This window comes from Hyaena hyaena, unplaced genomic scaffold (assembly GCF_003009895.1).
Source record: "Hyaena hyaena isolate Hyena2069 unplaced genomic scaffold, ASM300989v1 scaffold_224, whole genome shotgun sequence".
In the NCBI taxonomy this organism is placed as follows: Eukaryota; Metazoa; Chordata; class Mammalia; order Carnivora; family Hyaenidae; genus Hyaena; species Hyaena hyaena.
Window position 1 is genome coordinate 991,844 of NW_024080854.1, and position 20,583 is coordinate 1,012,426.

General features: G+C 44.9%; 1 protein-coding gene across 1 annotated transcript; it reads right to left on the bottom strand.

The window, feature by feature from the left end:
* Nucleotides 1–253: 253 nt before the first annotated feature.
* LGALSL (galectin like) lies at nt 254–7,980 on the bottom strand. Its single transcript, XM_039243178.1, has 5 exons — nt 7,464–7,980; nt 6,592–6,663; nt 6,351–6,439; nt 5,512–5,689; nt 254–3,362 (listed from the first exon to the last, which is right to left on the bottom strand). The coding sequence occupies exons 1-5, from the start codon at nt 7,860–7,862 to the stop codon at nt 3,219–3,221; spliced, it is 882 nt and encodes a 293-aa protein (XP_039099109.1). The 5' UTR covers nt 7,863–7,980; the 3' UTR covers nt 254–3,218.
* Between the last annotated feature and the right edge of the window lie 12,603 nt (nt 7,981–20,583).

The following is a 20,583-nucleotide window of genomic DNA, read 5'->3' on the forward strand; positions in this document are numbered from 1 at the left end:
TGAACTTGCACATCAAATAAAGTGAATTTACCATATATAAATTATACTTAAAAAAAAACCCCATTGTACACACAACATAAACTCATTAGGTCTGAGGTACTTTCCTTCCTTTGATCAGTTTATCAAGGTGGGAAAACATGTGAACAAGGTCTTGGAGTATACATCAAAGTGAGGGAACACTGTTATACTGTTTGGTTTATGCTAAGTACATCATATCTGGTGCCAAATTTAGCATGTTACAAACTAGAAGCCATTTTGTAGAAAATTCCTTTATTATAGTGCAAATAACTTTCAGCAGTGACATAATAATGTAAGAACACATTTAGCAACATTGTACACCACGCAGTAAATAAGAAAGTGTTTCTTTGAAAATATGTCATCATAAGAACATTATCTCTACGTTAATGCCGGAAAATGCCAAGGCTGTTTCTGTCAAGGCAACAGGGCTCCCTCCCTCTTTTTGGATATATATTTAATACAAATGAAAGGATTTGCCATTTTAACAAGTCACCATCAATTCTAAGAGAGATCTCTTAGGGGTTTTGAACTGAGGTTAGCAAGATTTGAAATGGGGTTTCAAATTTTAAAAAAATAGTACTTTTAAGACAATTCTGGGACAGCCCAGAAAGTGGAAGTCACTTCTATTAATTTTTAAGTAGGTATACACATTCAATTGAATTTTGATGCAGAAATGGACAGATTGTCTAAAGCCTGCCTTTTATTCCCCCAGAGCTTGATTGTTATTTATACTCCTTGGTTTTGGTCATACTGCAAAATTAGGGCTCTGGTCAGAAATAACTCCTTACATACCCAATGCTTTCCTGTGAAGCTTTAAATTGCACTTTCCACCCTGAATTCCCACCTTAGACCTCACATGCCAATGAGAGGCAAGAACACTGTTTCCAGTTTCCAGCTAACGATTAACACAACCCCCACCCCCCCACGTCCCGCTAATTTCCCTATACCTGAATCAAACCATCACATCACTTAGATTGATTCCGATAGGCTTAACCAAGAGGTTCCCACTGGCCTCCCAGAGAAAGGGTTAACAGTGTACCTTCACACTAAGCTGCCTAGGGGCTTGGCCGATAAGCAGTTAGCTGATAGGTAGAGAGAACAGTGTCACTTCCAACCAACCACACACCCAGCTCCTCTGGTTTCTGCTGAATTATGCAGTGCATGGGGATGGACAGCCACTCAAAGGAAACCTCCCGTGGGGGGCTTCCACCAAAAGCCCTACAAATATAGTTCAGGGTGCCCTCTAAGTGTCTGTACAAACACTCCTCAAAATCTAGTGGCTTTAAAAGCCATGAGAAGTTAATCGCCAGCTTGAAAATACCTGGAGCCACAGAAGAGCCCTCTTGGCTGAATATGGCTGATTAAGTCAGCTGGTACCTAAAGCTCTTCAATGCTCAGCCAGTCTTGTTGGATTGAGTATCTTCTTATATAACACAATGGAACTGTGCTAAACAGCTTCAAAGCTGAGATACATCACCTATAAGAAATTCACAATTTTAAGTTGCTTTTTCTTCGACTTTGGTACTGAAACACTGTCTACATTCTCGACACGTGGAAGTGACGTGGCCACTCCCGTGTCTCTGCATGTTGTGTAAAAAAAACTCCAAAGCAGGGCAAGGACGTGTCATAACATGATGCAGTATGCTGTACAAACAAAACCTAAATTATATATAAATACACCCCCACCCCTGCATCCCTCTGTCCTCCCCACTACCTGACCAGAGCAATGCCAAGGGTCCTTCTCTCCAGGGCCAACGCAGTGTGTGAAGTCCAGTGCCGGGACTCCAGACTTGCCGTGCGGGGACATTTACATGTACTGCAGGCTCCTCCTGATGACACCCTGCTGCCGGGTCCCTTCCACAGGTGCACGGAAACTCCTCCAGCTTACTTGGAAGCATTCGTACTATTGGCTGGGCTCAAGAGACCTGGAGTTCTGGGAGTTAACCTTCCAGATAAACTAATTGGATCATTTCCTAATCTGGATCCTCTCCCCTAATGTCTCAGCACAGCCAACACGGTAGGAAGTATCCCCTTCTCTGAAGCTCCAAAGGCATTGCGTAGGGACATTGGTGAGGGTCACATAGAAAAAGTAACACAATGAGCTAACAGCTTGAGTTGATATAAATTACTTCCAAGTAAGGTATTTGGGGCCACTTGCTTCTGCTTTACATTGCATTCCAGAATCATTTTCATAGTATACTTTTAAAAGTTTATATAACAGTTATTTTAAAAATTGTGCAATCACCTGTTATATGTTTTCAATTAGTTTAATAACAACTTAAGGAGCTGTCATAAAGACCTAGGGAAAAGTAGTTAGTGTTAAGGAAGCCAATACTGTGCTAATTCACAGTAAGGGGAAAAAGTCATGTAAATAGAATTTATGTAATTGTCAATTACTTGAAAAGCAGTTTTATTGAAATGTTGCCAAGTTTTCCCCAAAGCACTTACAGCAATTTATATCAAGAGATCCTAAGTTTAGGGGTATGGAAGATACAATTCTTTCATGATTGTAGTATGTAATTTTCCCCTTTGGACCTAAGATATTTGTACATTCAAAAGTTCATAATTCGTTTTTGAGACATTAATCATTCCCTAATACGTACACTGAGTATAAATAAATAACTCTGAGAAAGCTTCCAAAATCTGAATTGACATTATGTTGTGCAAAAACAAAAACAAACAAGAAAAAACCCAAAAAACAAAACCAACCAAACCTTGAACAACCTACATTCTATGCAAATACCCTGACTAAAATGTTGGTTGTGCTACACAATCCCACTTCAGTGCAGAAATGAGTTGATTTCGGTGTACCGTCTTTGTTGGTGGTGGTGTTGTTTTAGGTCTTTAGCACTTTTGTTTCTAAGTATCACCTTGTTTTGAAAAGATGAGTAACTTGCTACCAAATCACAAATTATCGCAAATCCATGTTAGTTTAGTCTGAAGAATATCCAGAATAAATGTATTACTTGGTTCTGGAAATAATGGCTCGGTGTCTTTGTTCTGACGGCTCCCTAAGGGTCAACCACAGTCTGAAGTTGTCATTTTGGGTCTAAACTGCACAGAAAGAAGAGACAGGGAAGCTTGCTTTTTGTTTTTGTTTTCTTTTTAAGTCTCTAGATCTTGCGAGGACACTTCTTCCAGACCGATAGTCAGAGTCGTGGCACCTGATCCTATGTGAAACAGAGGTGGTTTAAACCGTGTCAGCCAAGCTTCGTGATCTGGAGGTCCCCGTTTATCTTTATGGTGTCAATTGCAGATAACGTTTGAATGCGGTGGTAAAAATCAAAAAGTTGGTGTCCATCCACAAACACTCTGAAACGTGGGTGCTCACAGAGGATTTCCACCTGGAAGAAGCAACATCATTATCTCAGTTCACAGCTTCACTGAACCCCGCTGGGGAAAACAAATACTACTTCATTTTAGAGAAAGGCACCAGCTTCAGTGGTTCTCAAGCAGCAGAGTGCACTGGACTCCTACAGAAGGCTTGTTACGACACAGCTCGCTGGACTCCACCCCCCAAATTATCCATTCAGTAGGTCGAGGGTAAGATCTATGAATCTGCATTTCCATCAAATTCCAACACGATGTGGACACTGCTGGAATGAGGAACACACTTTGTGAACCACTGCTCTCCACTATTTAATATCCTTTAAAGATTTACTCATGCTTTAATTTCTACCTTCTCCTAGTACTCTGGAAACGGACATAAAGTGGCATACATTCATTTATGTGGCATATAATGCCTCCACTGTCGTCCCCTGAACAATTTTTTTTCTTTTTTTAAAAAAATTTATTTTTGAGAGAGAGTGTGAGCAAGAGAGGGAGGGGCAGAGAGAGAGGGATAAACAGGATCCGAAGCAGGCTCTGGGCTGACAGCAGAGAGGCCAATGAGGGGCTCAAACTCACGAACCGTGAGATCATGACCTAAGCTGAAGTTGGACACTTAATTGATGAGGCCACCCAGGTACCCCTAGCCCCTGAACAATTTTTTCCCAGCCTCAGAGAAGACCCTAACAAAGCAGAACCAGTACCCCCTTAGTAGCATGTAATAACAGTCTAGACACTCAAACATGGTAAACACTACAGCAAAGAGGAGGTAATTACCACTGGTTGATGTGTAATTAACAAGGCTTTGTTAAGCCAAACAGAAATGCTGATTCCATATGGTAAAAGCTTTTTCTTCCTCTTTTCCTCAAGTAATTCACCATACATTCTAATCACTGGTTCTGTGCTATGTATTTATTAAAAGCATTGGTGGCTACCATGAGACTTCATATGTGATATTAGTCACATTTAATACATATTATTACTAAAGTTGTATCACCAAGAAGGGCCGATTTCAGTTCAATTTGGTTGTTGGGGAACATTATATTCTTGGCAGTCAGAAGCTCTGGTTACTCATACTCATGACCTATGAATTAAGATTCATCATTGAGAAACTGTCACAGTCAAAAAAAAAAAAAAACCTGACACAGTCAAGAGGAGGAGCCTAAGGGGTCATTACCATTCTAGAGAAGGGGGAAGGCATGGGTCATGGATAGGGGGCCTTCCCCAGACTATGAGCAGAATGGCAACAATCTTAATTATATCACTGATGGAGACGTTGTGGATTCTTATTCCTCCCACCAGATGGGAAGAGGAGAAGAAAAATGGTTACTTCTTTATAAGGCCTTTGTAAATTTCAAAATGAAGGTTAAGGAGAGCTGTGCTTTATTAGGCTTATATGCAACATGGAGCTTTTAACTGAGTTGTCATTATTGTGATGTATGTCAACAAGGTGTAATGCAGACGTCATCACCAGGCCCAATAGTTCAGTAAATCCTTTCCTAACACGTTACCCACACGACTTGCTTCTTCTGGCATTGGCCTTTATAGAGGAAGGTGCTACTAATATTCCTTGGTTGGATGGGAAGTTTGGGCTGTGCTTCCTGCCCCCTAGATAGTGGAGAGCCAATTTATACTCACTGAGGCCCAAGGGAAGGAGTCTGTCAGCCACACAGCCTATGACAATAAAATAGACTGAGGCTACTTAACCAGAGGGAGAAACAAGGACCAGGCCTCACAAGCAAAAAGCAGTAAGAAACAATAAAAAGATCATCCCTATATTCTTTAAAAAGTCACAACCAATAAGGTTTACTGTTCCTTACAGGTTGAGGAAAATTCTAGCACTTATTATTTATTAACCAGATATTTGGGGGCCACTATAAATTATGTGCCCAGTACTAGGTTGAGTACTACATAGAAAAGTATTAACTCTTAGCCATCCGGACATGGGTGTATTTACTAAATGGACTGGCTAAATAGAGCCACAAGCTAGTATGGTATTAATTCCTATCAGCAAACAGAGCTCTTTCGATCTTTTTTTCATCATCAGGTGACAAATTTCCTGGACATGCAAAAATTCTGGCTGCTGAAAGCATTCTTGGCATGCACTGCAGGAGAAGAACATCATCACCCAGCCAGCGGTTAGAACTGAGGCACTCGAGTACTCACCCTGAATGGCTGGTCTGGGATGAATGGAAAGTAAGGGATGGCTGACTGTTCTTCGCCTCTTTCCCCAGATATACAAGAATTTCTGAGTAGCTGCCGGTCTGTGAACACAGCTTTGAGTTCAATTGCCACATCGGCGGGAGGGTCTTCAGAGTCCCCACAGGTCAAGCTGATGGCAAAGCTGAAGAGAAAATCACCTCGTTCATTCAGGGTTGGCTATAACGACACTTGTCAATGACCCAGGCCCCCATTGTTGCTCTTTCTTTTCAGGGTGCGTTTGCTTTTAATGAGCCACTTTTTACACAGGGAATCAGACTATGTATGGAGAAGGAGGATTACAATCAAGCCAGGCATTTTGATACCTAAAGGAGCCTTTGGTAAAAACTTTGGTGGAGTTGCAAAAGGATTAATATTAGGGGTTTCCGGTACCTCAAACCACCCACACATCTGTATCTTAATCCATTTCAGACTTGTCAGAAAGAGCCCCAGAAACTGACCAGGGGAAATGATATCTGGTAAAGTTTGCTTGTCATTTATATTGATAGTTCTTGCTCTAAGCACCATGTTTAAAAACGCTTAAAAAAAAAATCCTTTGTCCTCCCTAAGGGTCAAAGAGAAAATGATGTGGGCCTATATTTATAATCTCTGCTATAAATAACTGTCTGGAGAAATGATGGCTAGGATTCATACACATTCTTTTCATGGGAACATGGTACTTTCTTGGCACTTCCAACTAGCAACGCTGGCCACAGGGAGAGGAGGAGCAATGAACCACAGCAAGAGTGGGCACCGCCTTGTAACTGCCTGATAAGCCTTCCGGTGACAAGGACTCTCTGTCTTACCTCTCTGGGTTGAGGTCTACGATGCCCATCACCAACACCTTCTTGCCTGGTCTCATGCCACCTTTAATGTGACCACAAAATGGAACTATCTGCAAAGGATGACAGGAGAAGCAGGAAGTTGACAGCCTGCACGGGAAGGGCCAAGCCCTCAGATCCTGAGGACCCGACCCATTAGGGAAATGCAGTTAGAAAGAAAAAGGGTGACAGGCAGAGACACAGAGCACAGAACTAAATCACTTACCAGTCGTGGGAAGTACACGTCGGCTTGAACTGGAGAGCCCAAGGAGTTGTTTAAATGCCCATCATCTAGTTTCTAAAAATAGAAGCACATAGATTGGCTTTCCAAAGGCTCTAGTTTTGGGGGGTGGGGCAGGAAGGGAGGAAGGGGAAGGAGTGGAGAAGAACCTATACAGATCTGGCTGAATCCAGCAGCCTTCACAGGACACAGGCAGCGGCTGCAGATGCTGCCACCCTCACAGCCCACTGAATAACCGCAGAAAGCCCCGGAACAAAACCCGTCCTTCCCACCGGGTAGCTAAGCTTCTGAAGATCCCCAGACCTTCAGATCTAGATCAAAATCCAGGTCGAGGCACACCTGGGGGCCAGAACCCTGCGGCGGTGGAGGACAGGCCCCTCTTCAAACGCAAACGCCTCTGGACCCGCCGTCGCCCAGTCCTTTCCCGAAGGACGTGGCTGGAGTGCAGGGCAGCGCTCAACTTCTCTCGGGAGCCCCCGAGCCCGTCCCATTTCCAAGGGGGAATCCCCAGGACGTCCGAGGCGCCCGTGGGGCGCGCGCCCCAGACACACTCACACACGCGCACACTCACACGTGCAACGTGCACACACCTGGCCGCCGGCTGCACGGCACCGAGGGGACTGTCGGTCACCCCTATGCCGCCGTCCGCCCCCAACACTCTCCCTCGGGTGCACCCGGGGCGCCCCGCCCGCCTCCCAGGCCTGCGGCTTACAGCCGGCGCGCGTTAACAGGTACCGGGCGCCTTCCCACGCCGGGGGCGCAGAGCTGGGCCTCAGCCGCCTCTCCGCCGCAGCCAGGCTGAGCAGGCGGCGGGGCCGCGGGAAGGGGGCGCCTTGCGTGCACCCCTCCGCACTCACCACCACGGCATCGCTGTCGGCCACCGATCCCGCCATCTTCTTGCACTGCGCGCCGGGGTGCAGGGCTGGCGGCCCCGCGGCGGCGGCGGCGGCGGCGGGGGACGTGGGACGCGGCGCGCGGGCGGGGATCCCGGGGCGGTCCTGCGCCGGGCGGGGGCGCGGGTCCGAGGCTGCCTCGGGCGCGCGCACACGCGCGGGCGCGCGGGCGCGCACGCCTGGGGCCAGGCGCCGACCCGGCAGGCTGGGCCGGGGAAGGGGGGAGGGGAGCGGGAGGCGGCGCGGGCCGGGAGGTCGGAGGTGGCCGCTGCTGCCGGACCGCCGCTGTGGGGTTGGGGCTGACTGTCGCCGCCCGAGGAAGAAAGGTGGTGAAGGCCGCTCCGCGCTGGCCCTGGGCGGCATTTAAAGGTCGCAAGGGCCCGGCTCGGGAACCGGGAACAGGGCGGGGACCCAGCTGGGCTGCCGCGGCTTGCTCGGCTTGCCCTGCCCCTTGGCCATTGGAAGGTGGCGGGAGGCTGGGGAGGGTGGCTGAGGCGGGAGGGATGGGCTAGTCGCAGTCGGGGCGTGTGATAGATACAGAGGGAGGAGGCCTTGGGGGCTGGGGAGGTGGGGACCAGGGCCTGCCAGGTGACAGGTGCTTGTGACACTTTGACCCCTCCCTTCCAGCCAACCTCCTTCCATCACGTCCTGGGGTAGGTGGGACGAAGGAGGCAGAGGTCAAGGGAAGGCTGGAGGGTGAGAGCCGTATTCCAGAGCTCGAAATACATTTCGGAGAATAAGCTCTTTAAGAGAATTCCTACAGAGTGGAAGGGAAGATTCATTCTGTCCTCTAGGGTAAAAGATAATGAAGTCTCTAGACTTGAATAAATAAATATTTGACCTCAAAACAAGAGGCAGAAAGGACTCAAAGAAAGGACTTTTATATCCCAGGAGGCTAGATACAGACCAGGCCTCTCTCTCCCCTGTGGGTGGGGGCAGGTCCGGGGGCCACTAGACGCTGTCTAGGGCAGGCCTCTGGCTAAGTCTTACCAAGTGGAACTGCCCACAGTGAATCCTTAGCCCCCATTGGGACCTGTGTTTTACAAGTCACCTGCCCTGTCTGGGGTAATAAGTTTCTCACTGGAAAACTCCTCATATCCTTTGTGGAGTCATTCCCAGGGGTACATCCTCTTTTATTCCAAGGCACAAATTCCTTTTTGACATTTCCACGCTGGGATGATTATGTAACTTCTCAGATAAAGCTGTATCAACATACCCTCTATTAGGTGACATCTTGGCTTAGGCATTCCATTGTGTGAGTCATCAGGGTGTTTTACACTAATAAGCAGGGAGCATGTGTGACCTGCTGCAGTCCCAAGGGGCCCTCCATGGCTCCCCTCCAGCCACTGTTACTGGCTGCGTGTCCTGGAACATCACTGCAGCTTTTGTGTCTTAGCTTTCCCCTTATGGACCAGCACTAATCATGGGAACCCCAGCCCAGTATGGAGAGTTACCTGCACACATCTGTGTGCCACAGCCCTAGCCTCTGTGGGCTCTGAATTAGAGACTCAAGTGCAGCAGAACTGTGGCTCACATTTTTGCTCTTGTTTATGAGTCTTCGCGATTGTTTAAAATATTAGGCAGTTGTAGGAAACTACTGACATTTTGAAAGCACACTTGGATATATCCCAACTTCTGAGAGTGTGGTATGGGGAAAAAAAACGTTGAAGTCATTTTTAGTCACTAGGTAAGTGTGACACAATACATCTCGGTGCTTAAAGAGCCTGTGCCCTGGGTTCAAATTCTGTATTTACTGTTTACTGGCTGAGTGATCTTGGACAAGTCTCTAAGCTTTTCTGTGCCTTTGTTTCTTCATCTTTGAACCAGAGATGACAGTGATGACAATAGAGCCTTCTTGTTGGGAAGATTGAGTAAATCGGTTCTTGTCCCTTAGAACAGTACCTGGCATATAGTAGCACTTACACTTCAAAAATACTGAGTGCCTGGGGGTCCAGCAGGGCTATTTGTTGTTATTGTTGATCTGCTAGAAGGGAAAGGCAGTCAATGAACAAATAAATATGTGGTGTGTCAGGTCGTAAAAGTGTTAGAAAAAATAGGAAAGAAAGTAAGGTGGGAAAGAGAGATATAGGAAGTGGAGGGGTGTTATTTACATAGAGGTGGTCAGAGAAGCCGCCTCTGGTAAAGTGATTTTTTTTTTTAATGTTTTATTTATTTCTAGGAGAGAGAGAGAGACAGCGTGAGCAGGGCAGGGTCAGAGAGAGAGGGAGTCACAGACTGAAACAGGCTCCAGGCTCTGAGCTGGCAGTCAGCACAGAGCCTGACGCGGGGCTCGAACCCACGAACAGCGAGATCATGACCTAAGCGAAAGTCGGACTATTAACCGACTAAGCCACCCAGGCGCCCCTCTGGTAAAGTGATGTTTCAGAAGCCCCTGGAAGAAAGGGAAGGAGGAACCATTTGGAAGTCTGGAAGAAGAGGTTTCAAACGGTGGAGGGAACCGCAAGGGAGAAGTTCCAGGTGAAGTATGTGAAGAAAGTGTTGGGTGCTTTGACAGAAGAGGTAAATAATGACAAATAGATTAGGTGCGTAGACCATGTGAGGATTAGCTTTTACTTGAGAGAGGTGGGGAGACCTCAAAGTTTCTGAGCAAAGGAGTGACCTAGTTTTGCCTCTGTTGTAGATGCATCCCTCTGGCTACTGTGTGGAGTGACTTTTGTGGGGAGGAGGGCACAGGAGGAAGGGTAGAAGCAGGGCTCCTGTACCAGGCCACCAACTGTATGATGGCGGCTTAGACAGGGTGGAGGTGATAAAGATGTGAGAAGCCATGGGCCCTTGATAAGTCCTAGCTGTTATCATTATGTAGCTCTGAGAGTTCATCTTGCCTTCTGAGCCTGTTTCTTCACCTGCAAAATTAAAGGGTTGGGCTCTTTCGTCATTCCTTCTTAGCTCTTAGAAAGTTCTTCTGATTCCTGAAAAGATGTGTAAGTACGAGCTGAATTTGAATGGCTTTGAGAGTTAGTGCTGCTGAATGAAAGCAATCTTGGGTTGAATCTTCACCTTTATAAGGTGAAGAATAATCCTTTGATGTGTTTTATAAGTGGAGTTGAAGATGCTTGGATTGCTTGGGGTGAGTTGCTTACATCTTGGGAATGTGAAGAATAGGAAGGTACTGAACCTTCCCAGGATACTTTAATGTAGAAAATTGCCTTTTTTCCAAAAATGCTTGATTCCTTCTCAGTCTACAGAGTGACTTGTTTCGAATATGAAGAGGAAGGAGAAAACCTAAATCAAATTTTGTTACAGTTAAAGCTGAGCAGAGTCAAACTACTTTTTAGAGGGAAAAGTCATTAGCAAATTGACTAATTATAGAGCCTAATTAATTTTTGTTTTTAGTTGTGTAGTGAAGGATAGGCAAACTGCTCTGTGCTTTGATCTCAGGCATTTGTGTCTAAAAGCATTAATGAAGATTGTGACCCTTTTATGAGATGCAACAGTGAAATTTCAAGATGAACCGCATTGCTACTGGAAACTGCTAAAAAGGCTAAAGAAGGGGGAAAGGCAGTCAAGCAGATGGTTAGCATCCAAAAAGAAGTATACACAGGCCTTTGATGGTCGATTTTGCTAAGAGGTCTTCCCAGATGAAAATGGTAGATCACTTCCTTTTTCCCTTCCCGTGTAACGTGCTTTATTTGCATCTGTGCATGCAACATTTTTAACTGGGGCGACCCTACAACACTGGTGTAAATTCAACAACCACTTCACGGGGATTGCTTTGTTCTATGATCCCATGAACCAAAAAGACATATTTGAAAAGGCACAAGTCTTGTCTTCAGGGAGCTTACAGCTTACTCTGGGGACCAGTCGCAGAATGTAGGGGCTGGTAAGGTAACTAAGACTTCAGACCTATAGCCTGAGCACTAAGAGGGGCGATTCACTCCCGTTTGGAGGACTAAGGCAGCTTTCTGGAGGAGATGGCAAATTTCTGATCAAATTCATACAGCAACTTTCACAGTCCCACAAAAGCACATCTTCAAACACCACATCGCAGTTTCATTTATGACCTGATGTCTAAATCCACACCTCTCCCTGGTCCAGCAACTAGCTGAACTCCTGTCCCCAGAGGCTGCTTTTGTCTCCTGCCTGGTGCAGGAAGACATGTGCCTCCTTCCCTTGCACTGTGACTACCTTCACAGGCCTTCTGTGGACCCTGATCTCCTAGGCCTGACTTTGACCTTCAGACCACTAGTTTTCTGTCTGTGTGTGTATATATATATATATATATACATTGACTAGAGCAGGAATTTCTGACCTCAATGCTGTGGACATTTTAGGCTGGGAAATTCTTCATTTTGGGTGGCTGTCCTGTGCATCAGAGGATGCTGAGCACTAGATGCCAGTAGCACCACTCTCCTACTCCAAGTTGTGATCACCAAAGGTGTCCTCGGACACTGACATATGTGCCTGACGGGATGGTGGTTGGGAGTGCAAAGTTACCCCCAGCTCAAGACCAGTTGTCTGGACTGTGCTTTAAGATTCCTATTATTCCTATTTTTATATGAGAAATGAGATTTCTCCAATCTAATCAAGAGTAGAAATTTGCATAGCAGAAACACCTAGCTTTGTAGTTCACAGGTCATCGCAAGAGACCTTCCCAAGTAGTTCCACAAAGGCCTGATCTGAAGGAGGGCCTGTGAAGGCTTGTGTAGATATAGAGCCTCTAGCTCCGAATGCCTTTGTGATATTGAGGATTTTACACTGTGCTCTGTAATATTGCCATGTTTATTTTTGATAAACCTAATGTGCTCTCTATCCCCTTAAATACAGTAAAGTGGAAGTATCCCAAATGTTTACCTTGTTTTATACTATGGCTTGATGACCTCCCCATCCGAGGCCCCCCAAATTGTTGCAGCCCATTTTGAGGAATAAGACACTGCTCAGTTTTATAGGCCTTTCAGCCTTTCACCTCCCCATAATTGTTTTTGTCAGGCCAGTCTCTGCTCATGATAAAGATTCATGTAAGCAGCAAAATAGACAAAGTCAACATTCTTTTGTTTATCTAGTTAGGAGGGCAAACATTTATTAAGCTATTTTTCTATATTTCAATACATGATTACAGTTCTTAATTATTTTAGGAACTGTGGTCACCGTTATCAAATAATTATTTCAGCCACGCACAAATTTGTGTTGTACGAAAGTAATTGGGGGACAGCTATAAAACTTGGCAGTCAATGTCAGTTCCTAACATTTCATTATTTTCAGTTTATTTATGAGGAAACTAGAACCAGCCTCCTGCCTGTGTTTTAATTACTTTAGCACTAGAACGATTGATTTCAGAAACCCTCCATACCGAAGAAGAAAATAATGAACCCATTCCCTGGAGGAGTTTGGGGCTTCAGAATTACTTGGCGTTTCCTACCCCGGGGAGGTGACTGTGGGCCCTTCAGTGTGTCTGAGCGTCACTGGGGTGTACCCTGTCCTGAGAGAGAGCTCAGTCCTGGGAGGGGTGAGGAGAGCTGACTGAGCAGTGAATGCGTTCTGCCGAGGAAAACAGAAAGAACACTGCTTTCAGCGTTTGGAACCAGCAGCATGAATGAAAGATATTTTAAGACTCTTTCCAGCATGGCATTGGGCGTATCCTGAGAGCTGAGAGCCGGGGATGCGCGTCTGCCCCTTCTCCCCAGCCTCACCTTTCGGCAATTGCAGGAGACGGATCTGGACTTCAGCCAGTCTTTTTTCAATAAGGAATGTGGCAGGCCTGTGGGACGGCACCCCAGGCCTAATTTCACCCTTGTCATTATGCTGGATGTTTGTGTTTTCATTGTGGGTTTATTGTCTTCCTTTTTATTGCCTCTGTGTTTTTACTTTCTTGTTGTCAAGTGGCATACAGGGTGTCTTGATTTTGTAGTTTCATAGAAACTTGCACAGCTCAGCTAGGTGGGAGGAGACCAAGGTTCAGATGTAGCGGTCACTTGGAAATCCCAGCTCGTGGGCAGGGAAACTCTGGTGACTTGCTGCCGGGCGTTCATTTGGTTTTTAGAGGAAATGCGTTTGGATGACCCAGACTTCTAAATTTCATAGTGTAGCTTCTAAACTCACACTGCCAGCCAGAACTGACCCGGAAATTTACACTTGGCATCCAAATTTAACCAACCAAAGAGATTCAGAGAAAACAGACTTTATGTATTCATTCATTCATTTATTATTTATTTATTATTCTTTATGGAGCCGGGCTCTGTTTTTGTTGTCATTATGATAATTTTTTTACTTTCTTTAAAAAAAAGTAAAAGCAGCCATACACATGCTTGTATATGAGTTTCTTAAAGGTATCTCTAGTCTCCTCAATTGCACATTCCTCCCCTGCACCCTGCCTCTTCCATCTGACAGGGTTCAGAATGGGTCTAAGAGCTCTTTGCCAACATGGCAGCATAGCCCGGAAAATAAAAATGAAAGGCTTTGGATCAAGAGGTTGGTTACATTCCACTTCCAATCAGATAACACATTTTCTATCTAAATTTAGATTATCTGCTACGCGTGTATTTTAGGCCTGAATTGTTCAAACGATTAATTTATCCCACAGAGAAAAATTAAATGAAGACTCATAGAAATGCTTTAAATTGCAGGAGAAGTTCAAGTTGGCAGTCTACACTGATGAAACTCACCACGTTTCCTTCATTCACAACCTTGGCTGGGGTTGGCTCAGTGTTGCTCTAACACGTAAGAATTAGTTGGAACTCTATGAATTCAGGAGGGCTTGGAGTAAGCATGGCTTTCCAAGATTGCCTGGTGCGCCTGCGCGAGTGTGTCAGGCTGGGTTGAATGGGGAGGGAGGGAGAGTTTCAGTTTTTCTGAAAAGCCAGTCCTCATTGTAATTACCAAGAATAAACACAAGTAAGTTGGGGAGAGAAAACAAAGTAGCTGCCTGTGCATGTTTTTGATTCCATCCCTTTAATGCCGGGGAAAACTCAATCAAGAGAAGAGAGGAAACTCTTGCTTTAAAAAAAGGTTTTTTTTTGTTTGTTTGTTTATTTCTTTTTAAATGAGTGAGGGAGAGACACGGGTATTAAATTTATATCATTTGAAAATTTCTCTGTTAACAGATGTTCCCCTTAACACTGATCTGGAATCTGCCCTCCCGCAACTGGATTCCTGACACATTGGTTGTGTGGGAACTTGATGCAAAATAGCTCGTTTCCCTGGGAACCCAGCTTCTCCCCTGGACAGGTTGGTCTACCTCCTTGGTGGTCTTGAAGACCCCTCCCTACTCTTTCTATCAGCTCCAGACTTCCCTGGACACGGTTTCCTCCACCTGGCCTGAGTGAATAGCTTCTCAGCCTGAAAGAAAATTAAGGACAACCAAACACATCCTGTTTACATTCAGTTCTTTGGAAGGCAGAAGTGCCCATCTTTCAGGAGGCCAGTGCTCCTCTTTTTCTCTTTTAGTCACCATTGACAGACTGATGCCGTAGCTAGGACAGGCCTAAAAATGGTTATCATCCCATTTCAAGCCAAGGTGATATAGCTAACAATTATTCTAGAGAAGTTACCACCAAGGGTTGGCTCTAGATGATTTATACAGATGGGCCAATGCCGGGTGATACGCTATAATTAGAAACAAGAAGGAATGGGCTTGGTGAAAAGAGAGGATGGATGCAATTTGTGAGTGTGGGCAGGAGGAGTGTTTTTTTCAGGGCTAGTGATGGTTTTAACCTACAGTGTTGTTCATTCGCAGTGCCCTCATAACACCACATAAAACAGCCCCAGGTTCATCTAAAAGCCCTTTGAAATAATTATACAATGCTAAAATAGAGCATCACCCAGGAATCTGGGAGAAACCATGTCTTTTAGTAAATTGTAACTCAGCTTCCTTCTTCAGTGCTTGTGATTAGTTGGCCATGGTCTTTTAAAAAATAAGTTGTGAGGTCAACACTCCTTAAGATCACTTGCTGGGGTCTCATGGTATTTAGGATGAAACTCTAATTCCTCTCTGTGACTTTTAAGGCCTGTAGGATCAGGCCCCATGTCCCCAACTTCACCTGGGGGCTGCATTCTCCCTCAGCCGCTCTTCAGCCCAAACTGGCCTCCCTGGTGTTCTCCCAACAGCCAAGTGCACATATTCCTCAGGGTCTTTTCATTTGCTTTCCTCTTGCCTGGAATGTGCTTCCCTAGGCACTTGTCTGGTTTCTCATCCTTAAATTCTTAAATGTCACCTCCCAGGAGAGGCCTTTCCTAATTTAGACCCTGACCAGGGCTTCTTGCTGTATCCTCAACTTCTCCACAGTATTCACCTCCATCTTTGGTTGTCCTGTTTATTACTGGGTGTGGCATTTCCACACCAGAGGGTAAGGGCCTTGAGAGCAGAGTCCTTTCTTTCTTCTTTGTGAAGCGAAGTGAATCTGGACACAACCACAATTTGCAGCTGAAATACAATCTCAGAGCTGTTGAGGACTCCAGGGTCCCAAGGCCAGAGTCCACTCATTTCCCTCCTGTTATACAGCCTGAGAACAATATATCTTGGTTTGTAAAGACAGCACTGAAATGTTCTTGATTCTAGAAGCCATATAGGGGTTATAGATAAATTCACATGAGACATGAAATTTGGGAAATGTTGGGAAATGTTATTAAACCTAAAATGTCAGAAATAGGGGCGCCTGAGTGGCTCAGTCGGTTAAGCGTCCGTCTTTGGCTCAGGTCATGATCTCACAGTTCATGGGTTCAAGCCCCACGTCAGGCTCTGTGCTGACAGCTCAGAGCCTGGAGCTGCTTTGGATTCTGTGTCTTTCTCTCTCTGCCCCTCCTGTGCTCATGCTCTGTCTCTCAAAAAATGAATAGACGTTAAAAAAAATAAAATGTCAGAAAATACCCTTGTAAGCAATAAATAACAAGTTGAGTTGGTAAGATCAAGCACAGAAAGGATAGTATTGAAAAAAAAAATCCTAAAGCATAAACATAGCAATACAACAGTTATGCTAGTGGTATTGTTTCCTCATCCTGACTGGGGGATCCTCAGGCTCTTAAAGTAACCTGATACTGAACGTTAATATAACATCTTCTCTAAGAGAGGTGAGCAGTGAAGGTACTGCCTTTCCAGATTCCTTGTTTAATTTTATTTAACAAGCACTTACAGAGTGTTCACTGTGTCCCAGGTACCTGTCTAAATACTTGGCAAATGCTGTCTCAGGTTGAGGTCTTTAGAAGCAATGGGCGATGCTTATTAGGAATTAATACCTTTGAAGAGAAGGGGAGAATGCTGGAAGATATCAGACTGCAGTGCACACTCAACAAAGGCTCTGCTGGCCCACCAGCAGGGAGCCTGAGGGGAGCGTTGCCTGTCAGTGTCCTGCACTGGACTCAAATGGATTGCCTTTATCTCCTCCCCCCAGATATGGGCACCCCTGGGAATGGCGTGGCCTCAGACAAGGCTCAGATGCCCTGAAGTTGCTGAGGGCTGGAGTCTTCTTACCACCCTCTCTGTACCTGAGTGTCAAGTTCTCCCTTGAAGGGGGATCTGGACAGTGCACCTCTGTGTCTGTTCAAAGATTAACTCATTTAACCAACAAGACAACTCTATGAGGTAGCACCTTTAATTATTCCCATTTAACAGGCGAGGAAACTGAGGCATGGAGAGGTTAGCTAGCTTGCCAAATTAGGTCAAGGTAGCAGAACTGAGATTTGATCCAGCAGTGTGGCTCCAGAATCAGAGCTCTTAAGTACTCAGCTATGCTGTCTGAGCTATTCAGAGACGGATTAAGAGAGCCTAAAAGTAGTTAACAACAGCAACATTGTTTGTTATTAGTTCTTTCTAAGGTCCTGGTGCCTAGTGTGTGTGTGTGTGTGTGTGTGTGTGTGTGTGCGTGTGTGTGTGCGTGTATGTACATGCCTGACACTGGTGAATTTATTAAAAGCAATATCAAAAGAATGATAATTTTGTGTTACCTACTACATTTGAATATTAAATCCTGTCTGTGAAAATCTAAGAATCAGGACTAGATGCTAAGGGGCAATGGCTGGACTTGAATTCCAGAGCAAGATGACGTGCTAGGCTTCTTATGTTGGCCTGGAAGAAAGAAGGGCCCCTTTGGAGTTTAGGACAAGAGAGTGAGTAGGTGGAAAAAGGCTATAAAATGCCGGGGAAGGCCAGTGCTGTGCTCTGCCAGTCACAGGAGTGAGGTGTTAGCTAAAAGCGCCTGAAGGGAAAGCAGGTGGCACCATGGGAAGAGGGTAAAGGAAGGAGAGTGAGGTTCAGCAGCCATGAGCGAGTGGGCCCTGGCCCTTCAGAGGGTGTGTAAGACAGTACGGCTCTGTCAAGGACCAGGAGGCCACCAGAGGGGGGAAGAGCCGGGGGTCTGGGCTGCTCCGCAGAGGGGAAGTGTGTGGACCTAGCCAGAAGAGGAGAGAAAAGAGGAGATTCAGCAGAACATGTTTTCCATCACCATTTTTGGCATGACACATACACATACCATTTTAAAGATATTTTTATTGTTGTCATGTTTATTTATTTTGAGAGAGAAAGAGAGAGAAAAAAGAGAGAGCACAAGCAGAGGAGGGGCAGAGAGAGGGAGAGAGAGAATCCCAAGCAGGCTCTGCACCATCAGTGCAGAGCCCAATGTGGGGCTCGATCCTGTGAACTGTGAGATCATGCTCTGAGCTGAAATCAAGAGCTGGACACTCAACCGACTGAACCACCCACGCACGCCTCTTTTAAAGATATTTTAAAATCATTTCCTATATTATGGAATTAGACTTCTTATTTCTAAAGACCAGGCTTAGGTAAGGGAGATATCCAAAGATATCTTGGATCATCTTATTTTGGATGAGGCGGAACACATACTCTCCTCTATGTGCAATTCTATTTCTGTCATTATCCTTAAGACTTTTAGCTCCAGGAGGATTCGCTGGCTTCACATTCTTTTTACTGGAATTTGGCAAAATCCCCTCTTCAAGGAGCCTAATAGGGAAATGCTGTTTGAAACCCTCTCTACCTTTATTTGCGTATGAAATCCTGGCCCAAAAGGCTGGAACAAAATTTGGTAGTAAGTGCTCTTTGCATATACAGTCATCAGAAATAACATCCTACAGTATGCCACTTATGCTCCCCAGCAGACCAGATGTGTCCTCTGAGCCAGAGGGATTAAAGGATTCTACTCGGGATCTGAATAAAGGTCATTCTTGCTACTGAACTGTGTCACCATCATTAACCCTTATGTTAATGGGTTTCTTCACACCTGCTCTGTCACATTCTCTTATGGCTATTTTGACAAGATTTACCCATTTTCATAACACATGAAACTATCTTAGAAACTTACCCTATAGCTCACAGCATAGCAATACTCTAAGGAATTCACAAAGCAAAGCAAGTATGTAGATGTTAAGAAGAAATCGCCAACTATAGGAGAACGCATGATGCCAAGTACAGATCTTATTTAGAGTAGACATTGAAATTATTTATTCCACTGAACCAAATTAGGAGGATGTAAAGAGAGATTTGTGTATCTGGAGTATAGTGTATTTCTAATACCATGCTCTTAAAAAACGACTGTGGTTTCAGAGAAACACAGCTGCTTCCTGGAGCAAATGGTTTGTATTTGGAGTGGGGGACAAATAACTTTTTTCTAAACTCTAGGATTTTATTAAAGAATGTTTCCCCTAATGCAGCAGGCCTATCAAGGCAGAAGCAGGAATAAGTCTGGAGGGCCATCATCTAGGAGGAGGGGTTGAGCGATGATGGAAGGGAGGGGAAACATCTGGGAATCTTTCATGCCCTCCATTTCTCTTGATGTTTCAGAACTGCCTTTCTGCAGTCACTTCCAGCTCGGTATAGTACATGGGACGCAGTGCAAATAAGCCCTAAACCAGGTAGTACTCAAAAGGTGGGCTTTTTCAGGATTTGAGATGCCTATATTTAACCCTTAGACACTGCACTTGGAAGCTACTTCTGCTTCTAGAACATTTATCTCTTCCAAGAGCTGGATTTAGCATCAAAAAGTGAACTGTTTGATAGAATTCTATTCTCACAAGCAAAATTGGGATACGTGCCTATGAAAAATCTAAGGATTGGCTCACTTAGAGATGAAATTGCTGGATCATTGGGTGTGCACATCCAGCAGTTTCGCGGTTTCTGTCCAGTACGGTTGCATCAACTACACACATTTTCTACTTCCATGTGTGATACCTCCCCACGCACCCTTAGGAAAAAGTCATTTCCCCTCTGAAAAGCAAAGACAACTGCCACATCCAGGTCACTAAAATTCGGTCTCCGAAAGATCTTGGCTAACAGATTTAAAATGAATTTGATGGGATCCGATATGGGCTCTCAGCCTGTGCTCCTTCCCGTGATGCAGGCCCCATACATACTCTTCAGCCTGGCGTTATCCTAGAATTAACTGTACACTTCTTTCATGAGATGACATTCAAGCCGCAGAAAGACGGCAAGGTCAGCGAGCCCTGGAAGGGAAAGTGAGTGTGGCTCATAAAACCGAGAGGCACTTAAGATTTAACAAGATTAACAAGTACTGTTGAAAGGACCTACTCGGCCTGAGTCACAGAAGAGGGGAGGATGCCAGCTCAATTCTCTTGGCTTTGCTGTCACACGAGTGGAAAGCTCCTGAAAGGCTTCGTGACATAGCAACAAAGTTCTTTGGAAAATGTCTGTATTTTTAATAGCATTTCTCTTGGACCTTTATGGAAGGAACGAGTCATTCTTTTTCACTGTCCCAATTATCTGCTGTTAACATTCTGTTGTCTGCCTTGTTGGGACGGTTATGTCTGAAGTTTGCTCAGGCTCTTCCATTCAATTCATTTAACGGTAAATTCACACTGGACTGTTTGGGAACAATCTCTACTAAAAAAAAAAAAAAAAAAAAAAACCCTACAGTGGATTCAGCAACAGCAAGCTGTGGAAAACAATCCATCCCTTTTTTAGGCTGTGTGTAAATACATGGATTAGTGGAATTCACTAAAAAACTTGTCACTCAAATGTCTACCAACTCTTTTGTCACTGGGCAAAAGCAGTTTTTAACTTTAATAACAATTGCAATGTTCAGGACACACCGTGTTTTCTATTTCATATACTGAAATTTGGCTTTAAATGCTTAGTAACCGGAAGATCTTAGTAATGTTGGGTAAT